This window comes from Myxocyprinus asiaticus, chromosome 46 (genome assembly GCF_019703515.2).
Source record: "Myxocyprinus asiaticus isolate MX2 ecotype Aquarium Trade chromosome 46, UBuf_Myxa_2, whole genome shotgun sequence".
Classification (NCBI taxonomy): Eukaryota; Metazoa; Chordata; class Actinopteri; order Cypriniformes; family Catostomidae; genus Myxocyprinus; species Myxocyprinus asiaticus.
The window spans coordinates 21,799,982-21,823,529 of record NC_059389.1 but is presented as its reverse complement, the minus strand read 5'-3'; the positions used below and the strand labels follow the sequence as shown (position 1 = coordinate 21,823,529).

General features: G+C 37.5%; 1 protein-coding gene across 1 annotated transcript in view; it reads left to right on the top strand.

The window, feature by feature from the left end:
* The window catches only part of LOC127436209 (amyloid-beta A4 precursor protein-binding family A member 2-like), a 29,551-nt gene extending 6,016 nt beyond the window's left edge, over nt 1-23,535 (top strand). Inside the window, exons 2-12 of the mRNA XM_051690230.1 lie at nt 30-1,589; nt 4,164-4,241; nt 4,370-4,409; nt 4,607-4,752; nt 4,938-5,024; nt 5,417-5,599; nt 16,162-16,341; nt 18,076-18,288; nt 18,401-18,520; nt 18,725-18,865; nt 20,608-23,535. Coding sequence (XP_051546190.1) covers nt 72-1,589; nt 4,164-4,241; nt 4,370-4,409; nt 4,607-4,752; nt 4,938-5,024; nt 5,417-5,599; nt 16,162-16,341; nt 18,076-18,288; nt 18,401-18,520; nt 18,725-18,865; nt 20,608-20,679 — 2,778 coding nt within the window. The 5' untranslated portion in view covers nt 30-71 and the 3' untranslated portion in view covers nt 20,680-23,535. The remainder of the gene's footprint in view (nt 1-29; nt 1,590-4,163; nt 4,242-4,369; nt 4,410-4,606; nt 4,753-4,937; nt 5,025-5,416; nt 5,600-16,161; nt 16,342-18,075; nt 18,289-18,400; nt 18,521-18,724; nt 18,866-20,607) is intronic.
* Nucleotides 23,536-23,548: the final 13 nt, after the last annotated feature.

Genomic DNA, 23,548 nt, shown 5'->3' with positions numbered 1-23,548 from the left:
TAGAACTAATGTTGAATTCTTTGATTCAGGGCTGACAGAATCTCAATTGTGTGGGGGTGATTAAGCCAGTTATGGCTCTCAGGAGAAAACCGGGAACCAGAGCCATCGTCTCTGAGCTTAACCCTTTAGCATCCAGCACTGTGATCGAAGAAAGTGAAAAGCTCTCTGGAGATGGAGAAGATCCAAATCCAGATGAGCCTGAGCCCAGCAACGTGGACGTCCAACCACCCTCACCCACTCCAGGAAGATTTTGTCTTAGTGATGGCTCTGGGGATGAGTTCATCCATGGAGAAAGCCCTCCTGAGCCCGACAGCATGGAGGAGGACTCGTTGTCCGAGTATGACAATGTAGGATCTGGGGAGGAGGAAGAAGAGGAAGAACACGATTATGAGGAAGATGAGGAGCTGCAAACCGAAGCTGACAGGATGACCTACTATGTCCATTGTTGCCCTGAGGATGAGAGTTACATGGAAGGAATGGACTGTCATGAAGGAGTGGACAGTGCTGAGTGTCCCACCACGTCCCGGGACATCAAAGAGAGCTGTAAAGCAGAAGAGGCCTGGGGGCACTCGGAAGGCTGTAACAAATTAGTGCAGCAAGACACGACAGCGTTGGTCTACAAACGACCAGAGCCTATTACGGAGACAACCTTTGTCCAAGTCCCCATGGCTGAAGATGAAGAGGATGAAGAGGAGACAGAGGAAGATGTGGAAGAGGAGGACAGTGAAGATGAAGACGATGAGTATTTCCTCTACGAAGGGAAAGAACCAGAGGAGAACAATAATGACATCCGACATAAAGACGATTACGACTTTCCACAAGATAGAAGCCGTTCCCAAGAATCCCATGTTAAAGTCGGACAAGGAAATGACACGATTAGTGACTATAGAAGATACCAGGACTTCCCCAAACACTCAAGGGATGTTAATCCTAGGTCAAGTTGTACTCCTAGGGATGGATTGGAAAGGGTTAGAAAAGAGTATCCTACAGATTGTCCAAAAGATTGTGATGTCACTGTGGCCAGAGGAATTAGAGGAGACCCTACACAAAGCTCCAGATATAGAGGACACAAAGTTGAGAGGGCACACAACAGAGACACTGCTTACCAGGAGGGTAGTAGCGTCACTGAAAAAATTAAATATGCAGATCCAGAGGACAGAGGAGTTTGGGGAAAAAAGTATTCATTTAGAGAGGACAACAGGAACAGAGATACAAAGCATTTACATGAGCAAAGTAGAAGTCCTGGAGACAGCAAAAACAAAGGACATGAGCATCCTGTTTGTAGTCATAAACCGAAGGGTGAAAGAGAGAGCTGTGGAGATGTTAATGAATATCAAATTGAGAACCAAGTTAAGTCCAAACTGAAAGTTACGCCACAAAATTCAGGAAGGGACAAAAGTGGACCTCAACAAACAAATCATGGAAGAGGGGCTCTTGATAGTTCCAGGGCCTCTGGAACATCATCATGCAGGAGAAGCAGCCAACCCAGAGTCCATTTTAACACACCTATACAATGGCCAGACAAACAGATCCATAAAGATTTGGACAAACCCATTGAAGAGAAGAAGATAAGGCAGAGTCAGGAACAGGTAACTTTGCTTAAACAGAGGAGCTTACGTTTAAGTTTGGATCTATATATTCTAAAATCTAGAATTCTTTTTGTTAAATTCTTGAATTCTTATTCTTCAACAGACATTTAAGCCATGCCCACACTAAGGCCAAGTCTACACTAATACGTTTATGCTTTTTATCCACACTAGAATAGCGTTTTCCTCCACCAGACTTTCGAAAGCGCTCCCCATAACCGTTACTTTTGGAAAATTATGACTTTAAGAAACTGAAAACTGAGTTGAAAGTTTGAAAGTTGAAGTTTCCTAACGTCATTGTGTTGTCCACACTATTGGGATTTTGTTTGAAAACCCATTAATTTCGAAAATGCTCCCCATTACCGCATACATTGGAAAACTTTGCCGTTTAGGTTAGAGTTTTCAAACAAAAACCGATTAATTTTGATGTGGTCTCAGGGGCCAATCGAACATGTTTTTATGTCAGTCCACGTTATTTTTCAATTTTTGTCATATGTAAACATGTGCCAGACCAAAGTCTTTTACCGTTGCACCACGCCTCGCCTTAATTTCACCATCTCGTGCCAAAGTGGCACGTTTTTTTGATGTGTCAATTTTAAAAAAGACCTTTAACTGTGTTCAAAATTTGGGATGCCTGCGTTCTGCTTTATTAATAGAGCTGTGTCTAGCCTTTTTTTAGAGGAAGGATAAATGCTTTTAAATCCACTTTTTTTATTACCACGTACTTTGCAAAATTAGGTTAGAAAACTCTAAACAGAGTTTTCAAACGACAAGGGATTAATGTGGACGTGGCCTTAAAACAACCATTTCTAGACAATCCAAGCTTCCTATTAGGAGTTGCCAACTTTATTAGCCGGGACTCGTAGGGGAAGCCAGTATTTTAGCAACCATATCCTTAAAGGGGACTCAAAATGCTCAAGCGGCCCGTATTCGCATCCAGTTGCAGCCATCCAGTTGTAGCAGTTACAATTTAAAGCTGAAGTGTATAACTTTTTCAGTGTTACAATGCTTTCATCTGCCCCAGCTTAACTATAAATTAAGCAAACTATAAGTATGCCATTTAAAGGTTAATTTTCTCGAAAACTGTAAACACTGTGTCACTGTCCCGCTGTGAAAAGTCCTCTGTTTGTTTAGAGCGTCCTGCTTAGGGACTATCTGATTGTTTGAACAACTGCAGATGAGGGGCGTATTCAGAAAGCTGTTTTGAGAACATCCATTCTGTTCGGTGGCGCTAGTGTCGCAGATATTAAATACTTCAGCTATAACTTTTCAAGAGCCAAATAATTCATTTTGCTTTTCAGATTATTTGATTGTGTATATTTTGATGTTATACATACATATACATTGTGAGATGTGAATGTTTATCTTAACAAGAAAATTTTAGCTTAATGCTTACTGTATATACGCTAAATTAGCAAGGATTTTTTATTTACTTGCTACTAACTGCCTTAAAAACTTTTTTAACATAACAAACTTTATCAGATCCAATAAATATATTTAGCCAATAACAGCATGCATTAGTATTAGACCAGTGACAGGCTCCACCTCAGATGGCACCAATTTATTGTCTGATGCGTATTGTACACTAAAATGGCAATTGCTGGTAAAAACTGCTTGTTGCGATCTGATTTGCTGGCCGCTACACAACTTTTTGTAGTCATGGTGCACAGGTTTTTATCAGCCTGCTGGGAAACAAAGTTTAGTTTTTGCACTACCAGGGTGCTACAAAGAACACTTCCCAAAGAATGCTAATTGGATTTGACAAAGTTTGTGATGTATTTTTTTTTTTTTTAAGAATTTGGTTGTAGCTCAGCTAATAAAGATGCTGACTACCACACCTGGAGTCACGAGTTCAAATCCAGGGCATGCTGAGTGACTCCAACCAGGTCTCCTAAGCAACCAAATTGTCGCAGTTGCTAGGGAGGGTAGAGTCACATGGGATAACCTCCTCGTGGCGCTATAATGTGGTTCACTCTCGGTGGGGCGCGTGGTGAGTTGTACGTGGATGCCACGGAGAATAGCGTGAAGCCTCCATGTGTGCTATGTCTCCGCTGTAACGCACTCAACAAGCCATGTGATAAGTTGCGCGGATTGACAGTCTCAGGCGCGGAGGTAATCGAGATTTGTCCTCTGCCACCCAGGTTGAGGCGAGTCACTACGCCACCACGAGGACTTAGAGCGCATTGGGAACTGGCCATTCCAAACTTGGTTGTACCGCAAGTAAATGGAATATGCTTGCTAATTTAGCTGATATAAACAATTAGCTAATATGTGCTTTTGTAGATATGCATCTCACAATGATTATGTATATGTATAACATGTACATAAATGTATATATATAACATCAGTATCCAAAATCTAATCATCTAAATGGTTAAATGAATTGTTTGGCTCTTGAAAAGTGGAATTGTAACTGCTACAACTGGGTGGCTATTGGTAATGCTTAAGCTTTACAGTTCCCATCCATCCTAAAAGATTCCCATCTATTTATATTATGGCTTCAGTCAAGTTTTCAGCAATTATCATTTATGTTTTAACAATTATAAACTGTACTTGCACCTAAAATGTTTCCTACAGGTTTCTCCGAGTACTCCAGATGACAATAGTACAGGGACACCATCCAGACAAAAGAGACCAGCAAGTAACCTAACTCCGGTTAGATGCTAAACCGCAATCTCACAACCTAAAAGTCTTGGAGCCTTTTCTTTCTCTCAGAATACATCTGATAGGGCAAGCTTTCACTTTACAAGGGATCTGAAACTTAAACATTCTTTGCTTTTCAGCCAACCCAGAGAAATCCCTCTTTCCCAAGCTTTGTGGATAGTAAGTTCTGTTTTATTTAAACACAAATTAATATTGTGACAAAAAACTATTTAAGATTTAGATGATTCTAAAATTTTGTTGAGAAGTGGCATTAATAGTATTAGCCAATCAACCAAGTTCAAAGTATGTGCTCAAATTTCAAGTGTTTAATCCAACCTAGTTAAGCTGTTTTTTGGGGTTTTGCATTTCTTTCCCAGTCCCGGGTCCATGTGAGCCAGAGGATCTCATTAATGGTATCATCTTTGCTGCAAACTACCTCGGCTCAACTCAGATGCTCTCTGATAGAAACCCATCTAAAAGTGTACGCATGAAACAAGCGCAGGAAGCTGTAGACTCCGTTAAGGTATTTTAGAAGATCCTTTGTCCAAATATTAGTGTGTGCCTTGATAAGACTCAGATGTGAGTTGAAATTTGTTTTATGGTGTAATTTGTTAAATCATTTGATGAATTGAAAATGGATAGTGGTGTCAGAAGTTCCCTCTAAGTCCACTAGATGATGTTGTAACCTTAGTTTTTTTTGTCCTTCAGTCTGTAGAGGGGGAAGCTCAGAGCTTGACAGAGGTTGATCTGTTCATTTCAACAAAAGCGATCAAGGTGCTCAATGCTGACACACAGGTAGGTAAAGTTTAGCAACAGGTAAACACAATTTCAAAACTAAGTGAAACAATAAAAATAATCATGAAAAGAAAAGAAACTACGTTTCATATAAAGGCTGGTAATTATATCAATAAATACAGTATTTTTTACAAACATTTACAGTTGGAGCCAAGAATCAGTGGTAAATGTATATGCTAATGAAAAGTTGAGCCTTGGTGCTCTCATAAGGATGCTGGTTTAAACCTGTCCTTTGCCATTTTCTGATCTCCTTCTCCCTATCCTAATGCTTTCCTGTTACTCTCTATTGTGCTAACTTATACTAAACATTTTAGAAGAAAAATGATTACATAAAAAAATAGGGTGATTCATGTAGACTGTTTTATTGGGTAGCTCTGTATGCTTGTACACAGGAGACGATGATGGACAACACCCTCCGCACCATCTCATATATTGCAGACATTGGCAGCGTGGTGGTTCTGATGGCTCGCAGGCGTCTGTCTAACTCCTCCTCACTCGACTGCACAGATTCAGACCTCAGTGCAGAGAGTCGCAAGCAGTATCGGATGATGTGCTATGTGTTCGAGTCAGAGGATGTGAGCTAAGACTTTTATCTTATCCTAAAATTATGAATGAACTGAAAAATGATTATTTTTTTACTTTTTTTTTTCAAAAACAGTTTAAAGCTGAAAGGTTATTGTCAATGTTAAAATACTTTCTCTTTTCCCAGCCTAATATGCAGAGACAATTATAAGTCAGCCATTTGTAGGTTGATTTGTATTAGAGGTCAACCGATAGTGGATTTTGCTGATACGACATCTAAGGTGGGGGAAAAAGGCAGATAACCAAATAATCAGCCGATAATTTTTAAAATCTTAGTCTTTCCTTACTATGACGGGCACAGACACAGAGGCTACAAGAGTCCAAAATGAGTCAAATCCCAGATGCGGTTTATTGTTCAACCAAAAACTGAAAATATAATTAAAAAAAAATAATAATATGTTAACAAAATTTACGATGCATAGCGATCTTCATTTGAATGATCTCGATATCGATTCTTAAATCCCAAGACTATCTCTTACTCTTTGTGCAACCCTCCACTACAATGAGAAGAAATCACTCACATTTGCAAGCAAATTTCACGCAATGTGGCTAAAATGTTTATATTTGTCAACTGGTGGGTTAATGCTTAGATTTCACTCACCAGTGAATGAATTGTGTAGTGTATTGTTGGAGTATTCAGCTGTGAGATCCTTTCACTGCGTGTTGAGAGTAAAAGTTGTTCTGTGTAATGCATCTCCAAAGACGAGATCCACGCAACCCATTTGTCATTTAATAATGTCTCTTTTAATACCCTTTCTGTTCTTTACAGTCAGATGATCAAAAACAACAAAAAATAAAAATGTAATTCTAATCATGCATAGCACAGATGAGATAAAGCTGTTCGAGTCCTCTCTCATTAACGTGCATCTACAGACACTTTTTACAGAAATGCCGGTTTTCTTAAAGAGAGACCGTACCAATTTTTAGCTCATTTTCAACAAATCAGTCTGGTAAATAGTACAAATTCTGCAATTAAACAATAAACATGTAACAAAAACTAATATATGAAATATAATATGTTATTTATTGATAAAATACATGGATTTGTTCATTTTTAAAAAGCCAAAAGTGCAAAACTAATAAAATATAATTGGTAAAATTAATGTTTTCTTAATGTACCTAGTTAGAAGGTCCCCTGTATAATTAACAGCATTAGCTTGGAGAGAATGTATTTCGTATGTAACCAAAAGGGACATTATAACTTAAATATACCCATATGAATAGAAATAGAATTGAATTGAAACGAATCAGAATTGGAATCTAATCGAGAGCTTGTGAATCGGAATCGAATCAAGAAATCTGTATCAATAGCCAGCCCTGTGAACAAGCCTGAAACACACTAGGGACTCTTATTTTGAAATGATGGAGACTTGGATCCATTACAATGCTCTATATTTAATTATTTGAAAAATTCAGCTTTTTATAGCCTACAGGTATATATTTCACCAGATGAGGTTTAATGAGGAATAAGGTTTATTATTATTCACAAGATATGAAGTTGGAGGCACGATGTATGTGCTGACGGCAGTGTTATTATAGTTTTGGATTTTTAATTTAGTTTTTATTTCTGTTTTATAATCAATTTGTCATTACAATTTAGTTTAGTTTTCATTCGTTTTGGTAGTTTGTCTGTTAGTTTCAGTTTAGTTTTCATTTTCTCTGTGAATTTTAGTTTCAGTTTAATTAGGTTTTTTTTCTGATTAACACTTTTTATTGATTCACAAAATTGACAAAGAAAAGCAAAACATATATACACAGAATCAACATTTAACCCCCACTATTGCCCCTCCCCCTCTCAATCCCCAACCCAACCCCACCCTGACCCTCAACAAACATCCCTGTGGTCACATGAGTATACACACACACACACAAAAAAAAAAAAAAAGAGTGAAAAATAAAATAAAATAAAAATAATAATAGTCACACACATTTAAAACTATACTTTTCTCTCCATTGCACCTCCCCGAGAGCCCTCCAATAAGGCTGAATAGCTGCCCCATTTCCTATCAAATAAATCTAAGTTTCCCAGCCTTCTACATTACATTTCCTCGAATGCCGCCACCCTCCCCATCTCTGTGCACCACTCTTGAAATGAGTGCGCTCCAGCCGACTTCCATCCCCTTAGAACAATCTGTCTGCCATTCATAACACTGGCTAGGACCCAATTTTTTATGTGTTTATCCCCTATATTAATGACCGCCCCATCGCCTAAAATACAGAGTGATGAATCTTGAGTGCCTAATATGTCAAACATAAAACTCTGAACCCTCAAACAAAATTCTTGGATCTTAACACACCACTAAAAAACATGGGTTGTGTCCTCATCTTCTGATTGGCATCGTCAGCAGGTGGGTGTGTCTTTAAGACCAATTCTTTACAATCTAGAGGGCGTCCAATAGAATTGATGAAAAATCTTAAATTGCATAAGACGCACCCTTGCATCTCTAGATGTAGACTTGACATTTTTTAGAATCCTAGCCCACACTCTCTCCTCCAATACCAAGTTTAAATCTTTCTCACATAATCTCTTGAGAGAAGTTGAACCACCATCCCCCAGACACTGAATTAGCACGGAGTAATACACTGATGCCTCATGACCTTTTCCAAAAGCAGTAATCACCACTCCCAGAATATCTGCCGCTTTAGGGGGGGTCCCAAAAATAGTACAGAGCAGGTGGCGCAGCTGTAAATACCTAAAGAACTGAGATCTGGAAATCCCAAAATGTTGAACCATATTTTCAAAGGATCTCAACACTCCACTCTCATATAGGTCACCGAGAGTATTAACCTCCCTCTCAATCCACTCTGTCCAGCAGAAAGGGGACTTATTAATAGATAATTTTGGGTTCAGCCATATGCTCGAGGCTACATATATTTAAATGTCCGAATAAAACACTCTGGACACTTTTGTCCATACTGCGTGCAAATGCGAGATAACGGGGTGTAAATTCTCAGATTAGTTTGATAGAAAGGCTTTGCAATGGCGAAATAGGGGTAAGAACTTCCTGTTCAATACAAAACCAGGGAGGGGCTCTCTCAGGTGGAAGCGACCAATGAGACAAATGTCTGAGACCGAATGCATAATAATGAAACACATAGATCTAGTAGGGTCAGAGACTAATAATAAAATATAATCTGCGTAAAGCAAAAGCTTATGCACCACATCTCCCGCCATCACCCCTGGAAAATCATCCTCCTTTCTTATCGCGGCTGCTAATGGTTCCAGGGCAATCCATTTGTTTGTACCGCCGCAACCAGGTGTCTATAAAGTAACTTAATCCATCCAGTAAAAGTACTCCCGAACCCGTACATTTCCAAAATCTTAAAAAGATAATCCCATTCTACCATATTAAATGCCTTTTCGGCATCAAGTGAGATGGCAGCAACCGGAGTCCGATCAGTCACCACTGACCACATGATATTGATGAAATGCCTAATGTTATCAGAAGAGCTGCGGACCCGAATAAACCCCAACTGATCTGTATGTATAAGGGATGTCATAATTTTACTTAATCAGTTAGCCAAAATTTTTGACAATATTTTAACATCTAGCTGGATCAGGGAAATTGGATGGTAACTCTTACACACTTGGATCTTTGTCCTTTTTAAGAATCAGACTGATCCAGGCTTGTGTCATGGTTGGTGGAAGCTTTCCCTTCTTTATATCCACCCAATTTGGAATGTCCATTTCCCAGTGTGCTTTTTATGTCCTCATGGTCATGTAGTGATTCGCCTCACTCTGGGTGGCGGAGGATGAATCCCAGTTGCCTCTGTGTCTGAGACCATCAGTCCACACATCTTATCACGTGGCTTGTTGAGTGCATTGCCACGGAGACATAGCGAGTGTGGAGGCTTCACGCCATCCTCCGCGGCATCCGTGCTCAACTCACCACGTGCCCCACTGAGAACGAACCACATTATAGCGACCACAAGGAGGTTACCCCATGTGATTCTACCCTCCCTAGCAACCAGGCCAATTTGGTTGCTTAGGAGACCTGGCTGGAGTCACTCAGCATGCCCTGGGATTCTAACTAGCGAACTCCAGGGGTGGTAGCCAGCGTCTTTTACCACTGAGCTACCTAGGCCCCCAGGAAGCGTTCCATTCTTTAATTATTTCGTATAAACTTCTAGCAAAAGTGGAGCCAGTTCTGTAGCATAAAATATAAAAAATTCAGCGGTAAAGCAGTCTGGCCCCGGAGCCTTGCCTGTAGGCAAGGCCTTAATTACCTCAAAATCTCCTCCAAGTTTATCTCAGAATCAAGATAATTTTTTTTGTTCAGACGTCAGTTTAGGAAGTTCTAATGGTTCCACAAAGTTTCTGATATTTTCATCAGTAGACAAAGACATGGAACTATAGAGATCAAGATAGAATTCTTTAAAATCATTATTAATATCAATGGCCGAGGTAAATATTTCACCACCAGCAGATTTCACTGAGGGAATGGTAGAAAAAGACACTCTCTGTTTTATATATCTAGCCAGAAGCTTCCCTGCTTTGTCCCCCAACTCAAAGTATGACTATCTTGCCCTGAATAGCCAAAACTCCACCTACCGCGACAAAATAGTATTATATCTGTATTTCAGTCGGATCAATTATCGCTTCACATTCGGCGCTTCAGCTCTGCCTCTGCACTTTTAATATTCCCTTCCAATTTCACAAGTTCTTGTGCTTTGGATTTTTTGGTGAATGAGGCATACTGTATGATCCAGCCCCTAAGAACCGCCTTAAGTGCCTCCCAAGCCACGCTCACAGAGGACACTGAGGACCAGTTGGTCTCCATACAGACATTGATTTTAGTCTTTAGCATTTGTTGGAATTTAGGATTTTGCAAAAGGGATACATTAAAACACCAACTGTATGATTTATTTTCCTCCGTATGTGGCAACACCTCTAAACACACCACGGCATGATCTGAGACTAAAATGTTTCCAATTGAGCAATCAACAACAGATGAAAAAAATTTATTGGAGTAAATCTTATGGACTGATGAAAAAAATGTATAGTACCGACCAGATCTATACATATCTGTAAGACCAAGATTTTTACACATCCTGTGAAGCATCAGTGTTGCTCTAGGGGGCTTACACACTTTTGCTTCAATATGATCAAGGACTGAATCCATCAGTAGATTAAAGTCTCCTCCCAATATTATCATAAGGGGTGCCAGTGGCTTGCAACATCCCTTCAAGATCTATAAAAAAGCCCTGATCAACGTTAGGTGCATAAATATTAGCCAAAATAAGACTTTGCCCCTGAATTTTAGCTAAAACAGTAATGACTCTTCCTAATTTATCTTTACTCTGTTTGAGACATTTGAATTGTAGATATTTACTTATCAGTGTAATGACTCCCCTGCTCTTACTCGAGCCAGCACTAAAAAAAAAATGCCCACCCCAAATTTTTCCGCTTCCTGCGGAGAAAGATGCGTTTCTTGAAGAAACACTATGATATTTCTTATGCTTAAGAAGAGAAATAACCTTCCTTCTTTTTATGGGGTGCCCCAACCCATTCACATTCCACTTGGAGAGAGATAATCCACTCATATTAACATTTGACATTTTGACATATAAAAAAAAATAGATTGTGTGTCAAAAACAAGACCACATTCCAACATTGGTGCAACAATCAAACTCCGAACTTCCCCCAGAACCAAACAAACAGAAAAAATAAAAATGTGTGCATTAACCCCGCACACGACAGTGCCAACTGGCATCCATCCCTCCAAACTCGAACAGTCCACGAGGACCCAGGTGACAACTTTGCCATCAGATTGCTCAAGTCCAGTGTTTCTATACAAATTTTGTGAGACAGAATTACACAGCAAAAGATAATCTATAAAACAAATTCAAAGAGTGTGTAGAATCATCCACAAAACTGTCCCGAAGGTCTGCCACTCTGCAAAATAAACTCCAGCTGCTAGGCGGAACCAGCACCAAAAAACACTCAGTTTCCTCAAACAGTCATGTGAATGTTCAGTGAGCCGGTCCACCGGCTGCAAATTGAGTATCACAAAATGACTTACTCACTCCATTGACTTTATGAAGGACATCGCTTGCTGTGGGCATGTGAATGTTTTATAGCCATCTTTAGCATCTATTCTCAATTTGGCCGGGAATATCAGTGAAAAAGCGACCTTCTGTTGGTGTAAAAGTTTCTTGCATTCCTTGAATCGATCACATTTCTCTCTTTTGAATTCGCAAAGTCTGGGAACAAGAAAATGCTGTGGTTTTTCCAAGAAAGCCTTCCTTTACTCCTCGTCTCGCGTAACACAAGATCCTTATCGGATGATCTCAGAAATTTGGCCAGAATTGATCGGGGCCTGTCTCCCTCCGCGGATCACCGTGCCAGAACCATGTGAGCTTGCTCGATTTCCAGCTTATGGCCTGTTATGTCAAGCAGATTCGGAAGGAGCCCATCCAGGAATTTCACCATATCCCAACCCTCTTCGGCCTCAGGAATTCCGACAATGCAGACGTAATTCTGCCAGCTACGGTTCTCCATGTCCTCCAACTTCTCCCAGACATGCTCCAAATCCACCTTGGTTGCTAGAGGATTAGCAGATAATTCCCTCTCCGATGACTCCAGATAATCGATCCGTTTCTCGACATCCCCCACTCTTGTAACCATCTCGGAGCACTTCTCCTCCATGGCAGTGATCGATCGACGTATCACAGCAAGATTCTCCAAGTCAGCAACGACCTTCGTCAGCATTGCCGACATGCCCAGCAACTCTCGCCGCATTTCCCGCATCTCTCCGACCAAATCGACTCCCTGGCTCGCAGGGGTATCAGCTTGAGCACATAAGTGTCTTTTAATGTCTCCAGAACCCGAGGATTTTGAATTCTTTGACATATTGTCCTCCTAGAACAGTTATGAAACAGAGTGTATTGAATCTCACCGGTTTATATCATTACAAGTGTTATAACTAGCAAAATGCGCAGAGCTCGCCGTTCACACGTCCGGTCCTCGCATGGCGTCACGTGACTCCTTAGTTAGTTTTTATTTTAGCTTTAGTATTTTTTATGGTTGCCAAAGCTGAGTGTTTACTGGTGTCATTTAAAAAGTCTTAACATCATTACATTTCTCAGGGCAGTCTTGTGTTACCTCTATCTAGTTGTAGTATCATGTTTAATTTGGATTGTAAATGTTGCAAATTTTATAATATAGGATGAATATGGGTAAAGTGATAAAGGACATTTAAACTTGATCCACAGTGTATCCATATGTATTTCCTTAAATGATTATAATTTATTACTAAACTAATCTTTTGGGAGTAAACAATTAAAGGGATAGTTCACCCAAAAAATGAAAGTTCTCTCATCATTTACTCAACCTTATGATATCCCAGATATGAATGACTTTCTTCTGCTGAAAACAAAGATTTTTAGAGAGAAAATTTCAGCTCTGTAGGTCCATACAATGCATGTCAATAGGGGCCAAAACTTTGAAGCTCCAAAAAGCACATAAATGCAGCATAAATGTAATGCTTACAACTCCAGTGGTTAAATCCATGTCTATGATAGGTGTGGGTGAGAAACAGATCAATATTTAAGTCCTTTTTTACTATAAACCTCAACATCAGCAGTCTCCTTGGCAATCATGATTTCAAGCTCATTTATATTTCCCAGTGCCATCTAGCGCTCTGCGAACTCTACTAGCAAGTGTAATAGATCTTGAACTCATGATCATTCCAATGCTCAGTCACTGCAATTGCAAGATGTACAGTGAAAAAGGAGTTACATTTTGGTCTGTTCTCACCCAAAACAGATTAGCTTACTTCAAAAGGCATGGATTAAACCACTTATGGATTACTTTTATGCTGCCTTTATGTGCTTTCTGGAGCTTCAAAGTTTTGGACCCCATTGACTTGTACTGTATGGACCTACAGAGCAGAAATATTCTACTAAAAATCTTTGTTTGTGTTCAGCAGAAGAAAGTAAGTTATACACATCTGGGATGGCATGAGGGGGAGTAAATGATTAAAAACGTTTATTGTGGGTGAACTATCCCTTTATCTTTTTAAGGTTTTAAATTTATGATTTTACTTTGGGATGTGTGGCAGAGCTCATTTCATGACCACTAGTGGTAAAAGCAATGGTAAAGAAAATGCACTTAAAGCTAGGGTGTGCAATCTTTTCCAGAATTTTTTTTTGTTATACTGGTTGAAAGTCTCTTCACATCCTGATAGCAATCAATAATTTAAGTGGTCCAAATGTAAAAAAATTATATATATATATCTTCTGTGGAAGGGACAGGACTAAAAAATTATCGACCAATCATTGCATTCGGTCCGAATGTAGAATAGGATGTCCTTCCTGTCTGTCAATCTATATTTGCATACCGCCGAGCAACTTGTTCACGCAGACAATCACACGTCATCAGCGCGCGGTTCCTTGATGCTGTGCAGAGTGAGCGTGAGAATGGAAGGCGAACCGCAGCTACCTTATGTTCCTCCTGAACCACCAGTAAAAGGAAACAAGAAAAGAAAGACCATGTTAGAAACTTCTACAAGACTCTGCTCTGTGTGTGTGTGTGTGTGTTCATGTGTGATAGAGGAGGTGTGGCTTTGGAGACATCTCTTAAGCGAGGGCGGGTTCTATGTTTTCAAAGCTAGCTTGCTAACTGCTAGCCTCTCAGGATTACACACCCTAGCTTTAATGTTAACTTAATGTTGTGTAAGTCTATTAGAAAATATAAAAATGAATTCCAAATACTTTATAGATATTTTCTAGAGAATAATTTTTCCTCTGTCCCACTTTACCAGTACTGTTAAACAAATCTGGGATTTGATCAAAAGGAGGGTCTTCAAAAGTTCTACTTCCCAGTATTGAATATTTCTTAATTTTTAAAGGTAGAAGACATCCTAAGCTTTTTTTCAAAGGTATAATTTTAGTTTATGTGGCATTTGGATAATAATTCAAAGTGTCAAGAAAAGTACAATTTCCAAAAGAGTCCCACTTTGCCCATATTCACCCTATTATATCCAAAAACTGAAATGTATTCAAGATCATTTTATTTTAGTTAGTTTTGGAATTATGAAACATTATTTTAGTTTAGTTTCAGTTTTTTCCGATATTTCAGTTTTTATTTTTATTTTAGTTAACGAACATGATTTTAGTTAGTTTTCATTTTCGTTTTCATTAACTCTAATAACACTAGCTGACGGGGGACGTTTTCATATAGTCACAGTTTTCATTTCATGCCCTCGTTACAATTTAAAACACTTGATTATCTTATCGAGAAGATATGCATTAATCAAATAGGAAAATATTGTCAATAATGAAAGATTTAGAAACTTCACATGAGGTGTCAATGATTGTTTTTATTTCACTTCTAGAGGCCGCTGTTTTACTGTAGAATGAAGCTGTTCTAACTGTAGAATCCTCCAGTGCCAGCCACAGAGGAATAACAATTTATTTTTTTTAACTACCGGAATACATTGTTTGCAGATAACCGATAGTTCCAAAAAGCATCTATGGGCACCGATTCATTAGTAAAACCGATATATCGGTCTACCTCTAATTTGTATGACTGTGTGTCTCACCAATGTCAGATATGTGGAGTGTTTGGGAAACCTTTTGAAAACAATAATTATTTTTGTTTGGTAAAGTTACATACTTAACACTTAGATTTAACAAACAAAAACTGTATAATCTGTTCTCAGATCAGTGATGAATGGTACCCTCTAAGAGCTACTGTACCTTCTACGGACTCATGTTATTTGTCAGTATATTGTCATCATTTTATTTACCCATGTTATTTTTCATAGGACCAGATGAAATCTGCAGAATTCTGTAGAATTTTGGCTATGGATTCAAACATTGTAAAATGTGTTAAACGGAGCTTAGAGTACTACACACTTTTTGGTAGCTGAAAGCATTATCAAAGTATATTTTATATTTAATACACAAACACGCATAGGTTGGGGCATGTGTAGAACAAATGACAGCTGGTCCTATTCTGCAGAAATCTGTGGAGCCCAGGTTCTTTGTGGAACTGGTCACAGCTCTTCTAACCATGTCCGTGAGCTTTTTCTTTCTTTTTTTTATTTTTTTATCAACATTAAGATTTATGGTTTGTATGCATGTATGAGTGTATATTGACTGGTATTCATTTTCTTACTATTTCTAATCACCTTTTGCCTTCACTAGTTAATTTGAAATGGTCCTGCGGTGTGATAAACAATTTTTAAAAGTACTAATATTCCATGTAGTCTTTCCAGTACTATTAGGTTTATAAAAACTGCATGCATAATTACACTAGAATTAGAAACATACAATTTAAAATAGTTTTAAATGAAGTGTAGCATGTCACACTGCAGGGCGTATCAATTTCCCAAAGGTATTTCTTCTCAAAGTAGCTACCAATTTGTTCTTTGTGGTTGTAAAGTCTGCTCATGTAATTGCATATGCTTGTACTTTTTTCCACCCTTTCAATTTGAGTCAAGCACTCTCTTGCTCTGTGATGTCGTCACATTGTCAAGTAGCCTCCTCTCGGTTGAGTGATTCATTCCACTCCTCCATCTCCCTCCCTCTCTCCCTCACTCCCTCACAGGCCCAGCTCATCGCTCAGTCCATCGGTCAGGCATTCAGCATGGCCTATCAAGAGTTCCTGCGAGCCAATGGGATCAACCCCAAAGACCTGAGCCAGAAAGACTACAGTGACATCCTGAACACACAGGAGATGTATAATGATGACCTCGTTCATTTCTCTAATTCTGAAAACTGTAAAGAGGTAAGAAAAGCCCTTGGAAGCCAATCTGAAAACTTACATAGCAGCAAAAAGTTGTAAATTCAGCAGTAGCTCAACTGGTAGAGCATGAGACAAGCAACACCAAGGTCACAGGTTCAATTCCCAAGGAACACATCTACTGACACCTGCTGTATAGCTTGAATGCACTGTAAGTCACTTTGGATAATATTTCCCAAGTGCGTAAATGTTTTTTCCCTTATCAGAGATGTGGTGCGGTGGTAGCACATGTTCCTGTTCTTTTCAAATTGTTTCTAGTGGTTGAATGATATGGGGTTTTCAATGGAAGTTGGCCAATATATCTGCATATTAATTTAATGACCGCAAATTAGATGTTAACAAATTTGCTGAAACTAAAACACTTATTTTACACAATGTTTAATTACAATTCACTCAAATATCTTCGAAAACAGAAAATGTGCATTATACATTAACAAGGTTATCAATTAAAATATTAATAACTACAGTCTTGACCAACACAAAATAGGTATTGTTTCAAAGCTTAGAAGCTGTACTTTATAATGCATGTAGGCATTATGACCAAATCTGAACAAGTGCTTTGAAATTTGCAGACAAATCAGAAGTGTTCCGTTTTGATAATTTATAAAAATTTTGCAATGTACATATTATTGGAATCGGTAAAACCATCACACTGATCTAATAGTAAAATACAACCAGTCCATTTGTTTTACTCACAGACAAAAATATAGCAAGTAATAGCTAGAGGAAGTACAGGTCTTTGACATACAGTGCACGTTACATGTAAACAGGTGTTGCTTAAAAGCCGCGGTTTTGCTTATAACTTCACGAAAAGTAACAGAACCTAAAATATCACATATACAGTTACTTAGAGGAGGGAATTCTCATTAAAAGGAGCTCACACACAACATAATCGGATGCATAGATCATTAGATAATCCACATGAAGCACAGTGTACACACAGCACATAATGTGCTATATAGCTAAAAACGCATTCGCTTTCCTGGATCATGACTTCATCGGAAATGATGTAGTACATTGTCCAGCATCATGGAACCCTAAACCAAACATATTAAGATTCAGATCGCTAAAACCAGAGGTGGAAGTCATCCAAATATGGGCAGAGAGGATCGTTCTTGCATATTGCCACCAGGAGATGGCGCCAAGTACATGAAACAGACTCGATGACTCAAATGACACAGAATGGAACTGAATTAGATCTCGTAACTCATGCCTGCATGCTGTGGAGAGAGAGCATACCTTCAGTCATTGTTGTATTTGCATGTGTAATTAGTTCTTATGTACAGTTCTTATGTTTTATTTGTTTGGAGAGACTTTTGGAAACTTGGAGACGTTTTTGGACACTAGGATAAATTATATTTTTAACGCTATAACTTTTGATTGCTTTGTCGTATCAACACAAAACGTTTCTCAGTTACAGGTGAAATGATTGGGAACAGTTTTTGTGATCTTCCTTATTTACACCCTGAGATATATAATGTCAAATAAGAAAAAAGTTAATTTTTGGCTCAAGTTTTTTTTGTGATTTTTCAGCAGTTTCTTAGGCTAAGAATCTCATAATTGATCTTTTATCATAATAAATCGTAAAAAAAATTTTTTTTTAAATTAGCGTCAAACCATTGATCCATATTTCTGTTCTTCCTATCCTTTCAAGTTCGTGTTGTACTTTTTATTCTATAATTGTCTTTCTCCATTTTTATCTTTATCGGCTGTGTACAGGTTCAGCTAGACAAGCAGAAGGGAGAGATACTTGGTGTGGTGATCGTGGAGTCGGGCTGGGGCTCCATCCTGCCCACCGTCATCTTGTCCTGCATGCTGAACAACGGCCCTGCTGCCCGTTCGGGCAAACTCAATGTGGGCGATCAGATCATGGCTGTCAATGATACCAGCCTGGTGGGCCTGCCCCTCGCCACCTGTCAGGGCATCATCAAGGTTTGGACATATTTATGGCTGTATTCATAATATAATAGTACATATTCTTATGTCTCTGTGTGTATGTGTGTGTGTGTGTGTGTGTGTGTGTGTGTGTGTGTGTGTGTTTCAGGGTTTGAAAAATCACATGCAAGTAAAACTGAGTGTGGTGAGTTGCCCTCCTGTTACAACTGTCCTCATAAAAAGACCAGACCTGCAGTACCAGCTTGGCTTCAGTGTTCAGAATGGCATAGTAAGTGTCTGGGATCCAGGAAGACACCTTTTTATGTCTGCAGCACTTTTGATGCATCATTTTTATAGACATTCAAAGCACTGATGAAAGAAGCAATTATCATTACAGAAACTGCGCTTATCTATTCAACTGCTGTGTGATAGCACAGGGGGATTTTTTGTCATACGCCTTTTTCACAATCTTAAATCTGTCATCCTTTTGCAGATCTGCAGTCTAATGCGAGGTGGGATTGCAGAGAGAGGAGGGGTGCGTGTGGGGCACAGAATAATTGAGATAAACGGACAGAGTGTGGTCGCTATGGCGCATGAGAAAATCGTCCACGCCCTGTCAGTGTCTGTAGGAGAGGTAAGTCAGAACCTTTGATGGGACATTAGTAACGCTACAGCCTCTTGGCAGGGGTGTAAAAGTACAGTGCAATTATACTTAAGTATGTGTATTGTGCTAAGTTTGTACTCATATAAAGTCTAAATTATCTAGCGCATAGACAGATAGTAGACCTTGTTCATATTGGAGTCAAATTCATGGATTATCAGCGATGGTCATAATTCACCCCAAAATTAAAATATGAATTATTATCTAAAAGATAATGAATAATAATTAATATAAAAATACAAATTAAATGTGTAATGTAAGATAAATATAAGAAATTATATAAGAAATTATGTTTAATAAAGAAAATAAAGTTAAGCACCCCCCCAAAAAATGAAGAAAAAAAAAACCAATATATATATTCATTACTGTGGTACTCTAATTTCATAATATATTACTGTAAAGAAATACTGTAAAACAATGATTTTCTTTATTTAAATCCTGCATAAATTAAATGCAGTACAATAAGTACTACCATAATGTAAATATAATTTAACTGATCTCATAATTTTTTTCAGATTACAGTAAGGCGAATGCATTAAGTCAACAGTCTGGTTCTGAAAATAAAAATCCTGTTCATTTTCTCCACACGCGTATTTGATTTGTAATGCTTATTATCTTATAAACCTTTAAATACAGACCTTCCGTGACCTCTGAGGTTGTCAGTCGATGTTATATGCTACTGATGAAATCATCAGTCCTCATTATTTCAACATAATAAAAAAAAAAAAAAAACTTGTTTAATAGTGGAATTCCTGGTTAAGAACTACACTTCCCATGATCCTGAAGTTAAACGATCCACTAATCAGAGAACTGCGGCAGACAAAGTGCACCAAAAGAGCTCTGCAGCGACCGGCCACTTCTATGATGCATCCCTGTGAATGACGCAATCGAGTCGGCCTCTCTACGCTCTCAAACTACTTATATGTTTGTAAATATCTAAATATTTTGCAGTACAGTACATATTGTTTCTATACTTGCAATCAACAACTATAAATCCACAGTTTAATATTTTTCTGTTTTTAATTCGATTACGACGTAAGTGCTTCATGAGATTGAAGTTTATTGCCTCATGAAATACGTTAAGTACAAAGTCTTGTACCTTTGTCTTTTTGTTCAATTTACAAATACTTTTTATTTGCTTCAAATCAAAGTTTGTAATGTTGTGATTCACCTTTGGAGCTGTAATAATAATCTATTGTCATGAAAATACTGCCACACTGCAAAAAGTCCTAATAGTCCTAAAAATAGGTGTAATTATCTTAAAATATATCAAATAAAAATATAATTTATTTCTTTTGATTTTGGGGTGAAATATGTCCCGAACATGCTATTATATAAGAGGAAGGAATGATGTCACAATGACCTGTACAACATGTAACAAGTACTTCAAAGTTCTAAAATTAGTTCTAAAATAATAAGAATGTTTCACTTGGAATTGTAGTTGAGTAATTGAACTTGTCAGAGGACAGGTTTTCAGTTTCTGTAGTACTCAAGTAAAGTACAAATTCCCAAAACATTACTTAAGTGCACTAATAAAGAACAGTTAGTACTTTACACTCCTCGTCTCTGGCATGAGTCAAAATTAAACTTTATTTGAGCACACAGATTCTATGTCATATTTTCTTTTACATTTTGACATCCCATTGATTATATTATGTAATTTACTGATGCACTGCATGTTATTAAACTGCGGATTCTATCATTTTTTTCAACAGATTAATATGAAAACTATGCCAGCCGTCATGTTCAGATTGTTAACTGGCCAAGAGACTCCGGTGTACATTTGAGGAATCATAAAAATAGGAACTTTTGCGGGGTGACATTGAAATAGATTACAACTCCATTGCAAAATACAGAAATATAGCTCATATTCAAGAGCTATCTTGCTTCATGTGGCTGTATACTGCATGTAAAGATGTATTTTTCATTACAATGAGCAAAAACACACACACACACCCACACAAAGGAAATTTAAAGTTATAGTTCACACAAATCACATTTCTGTCAGTAAAACACAATTATGTTGTTCCAAATTTGTATTTCAATGAATACAATGGAATCGTACAATGAAAGTAAATGGTGACTGAGCCTGTAAGATTAGAGCATTTCATTTTGGAGCAAATTCACTAAACAGTTGTGCCACTTTTTTGCGCATGGTATTTCAGTGCAAAAACCTGAATCTTATTCACTAACCACTAGAGGTAGACCAATATATCGTTTTTACCGATTAATTGGTGCCGTAGTTGCTTTTTGGAACCATCGATTATGTGCAAAAATCTGTCGATAGTTGCTGATAGTCTTTCTTTGATCATTTAGTCATTTCAAAATAAGAGTCCCCGGTGTGTTTCTGCTTGTTTATACTTAAAAGTCCCGCGTTATGCATCAAATCTGAATTTTTTCTGGTTATTTTTAGGATTTTGGTTGAAAAAAAAACTGCAAATGGGATTTTATAAATTTTTGACTCTTTGTCTTTGCCCGCCATAATAAAGAAAGAATAAGAAAAAAATTTGACATTCTATACACACATTTTAAAAACTATCGGCCAATTAATCGGTTATCAGCCTTTCCCACCACCTTAGTTATCGTATTGGCAAAATCTACTATCGGTCACCCTCTACTAACCACCCAAAATCTAGTTTTAGATCATATCAGCAGTACTGTAACTCGTCAAATAATGATAAAATGATGGAGAAGAGCGTTACAACCTGGCATATAGGGGTATGCAGCAAAGCCGTTATATGTATCTGTATCTGTTGCAATGGCAAAATTATCTTAAACCGGAAGCGCACCAAAGTGAAATGAAACCTCATTTTAAATGCGACCATATTCATTTGATAGTTTCCAAATAACAAATATGCCTAATATAATTCATTCAGTTATTTCATCTTTTCATTATTGTTATTATTATATTTAATTATATACTTTTATTCTTTTTTCGGACATGATAAAGCTGATTATTTATTGTCAACTGTGGATTTCTCTCCCTCATCATCCATATTGTTAAAAAAAAAAAGCTAATATAAAAAATATACTACAAAACATTTGTTTGAAGCAGAAATAAACAACAACAGCGTGACTTCTTAACAGCACAATAGTAGGGCTGCGTAATATTGCTACAAAAATGTCTGTATTTTTCAGCCTATACGATATGTTTCTATATAATTATGTATTTGCTTTGAAATTATTTTAAAGAGATTCTTTTTTTATTCTGAGGCCCCATCATTTCAACCAAACAGACATTGTAGACAAGTAGATTTAAAATGTTTAATGCATAAGGTACTCTATCTCCTAACATAGGAATAAGGCTTCGGGCACAACCCTACTGGCATATATTCAGATGCGCGGAGTAGTCAAGCACACTTTCGCCATGTTTAAGCATCTGGATCACAGTAGTCAGATTGTGTCAGATCACAGCAGTCTGCTGCATCCTCTGCTATGTTGCGTTCAGAATTGTCCCTAAAGATAAGAATTGCACGTGCAAATTGTATTCAGCAGCAATTTTTGGCCATGTTTACGCCATTGCCTGATTTGCATAATTTATTTTGTGAATCGGGTGCTAAACCATTGCAGATAACCGGTGTTTTTATCTGCCGCAATTCATTCTTAGTGAATTCCCCCCAATGTGTTCAACAGAAGAAAGAATATAATATAGGTTTGGAGCAACATGAGGATGATTAAATAATGACAGAATGTTCTTTTTTTTTTTTTTTGTGAACTGTCCTTTTAATGGGATAATTTTATCAAAGATGTGCTGTTATTTGACTATTAGTGATTTATTTTGGGAATGTAGTTATCAAATACTTCCTCTTATTGCCAGATTAGATATCACTTGTTCATCCATTAGTTTGTGTATACTGTATGTTATATAGCTTTGTTTCAAGCCTTTGTGAATTCCATTGTGTACCTTAGAGTAACAAAATACTGTACTGTAAATTGAAATAGAAAAGATTCATATCTGTCCAGTTCAGTTCCTTTTTTGTTCAGCATTGAACAAGCTCACCATTATGTTAATATTTTAAGTGCCTGCACTTCAAGTTAATAATTAAGCAGATCAGTCACTTATCATCTTATCAATACACTAGGGCCTTATCAATACATTTAATTTCTAACAACAATTATTTGACAACCTTAAAGATTAACAAATGGACTAAAGCATGCTAAAATCCAAAGAAAACTGGTAACATTTGCTAAATAGGCTATATTTTAGTTGTTCTGGCTGATTTCAGTGTCTATGATAAATTAACCAGCTGTATGGTACAAGGTAGGTACTGCACACTGTGAATGAAACTTTCTGTAGATAACTACTGTAGTTTAGCATGCCTGATATGAAGTTAAAGTACTAATTAGAAAACTGCTTGTTTATGCATGATATGATAATTAACATTTAATGAATGAATGAGTCTGAATGGACATTCTCTAATGAATGAAACACCATTCGAAGGTCTGATATTATTATTTTTATATTTTAATTATGGTTAACTTATGATTATTATTATTTTTTAATCAACATGAAATTCTAATTTAAAAATGTTACCATTCACAAAATTTTAATTCTGTAAGTAGGCATTAAAAAAACAATAACAAAATATTTTGCAATTTGTTTGCTTTCAGGATTGTATTACTTTTGAAATTCCATATTTAAATGGATTACACATG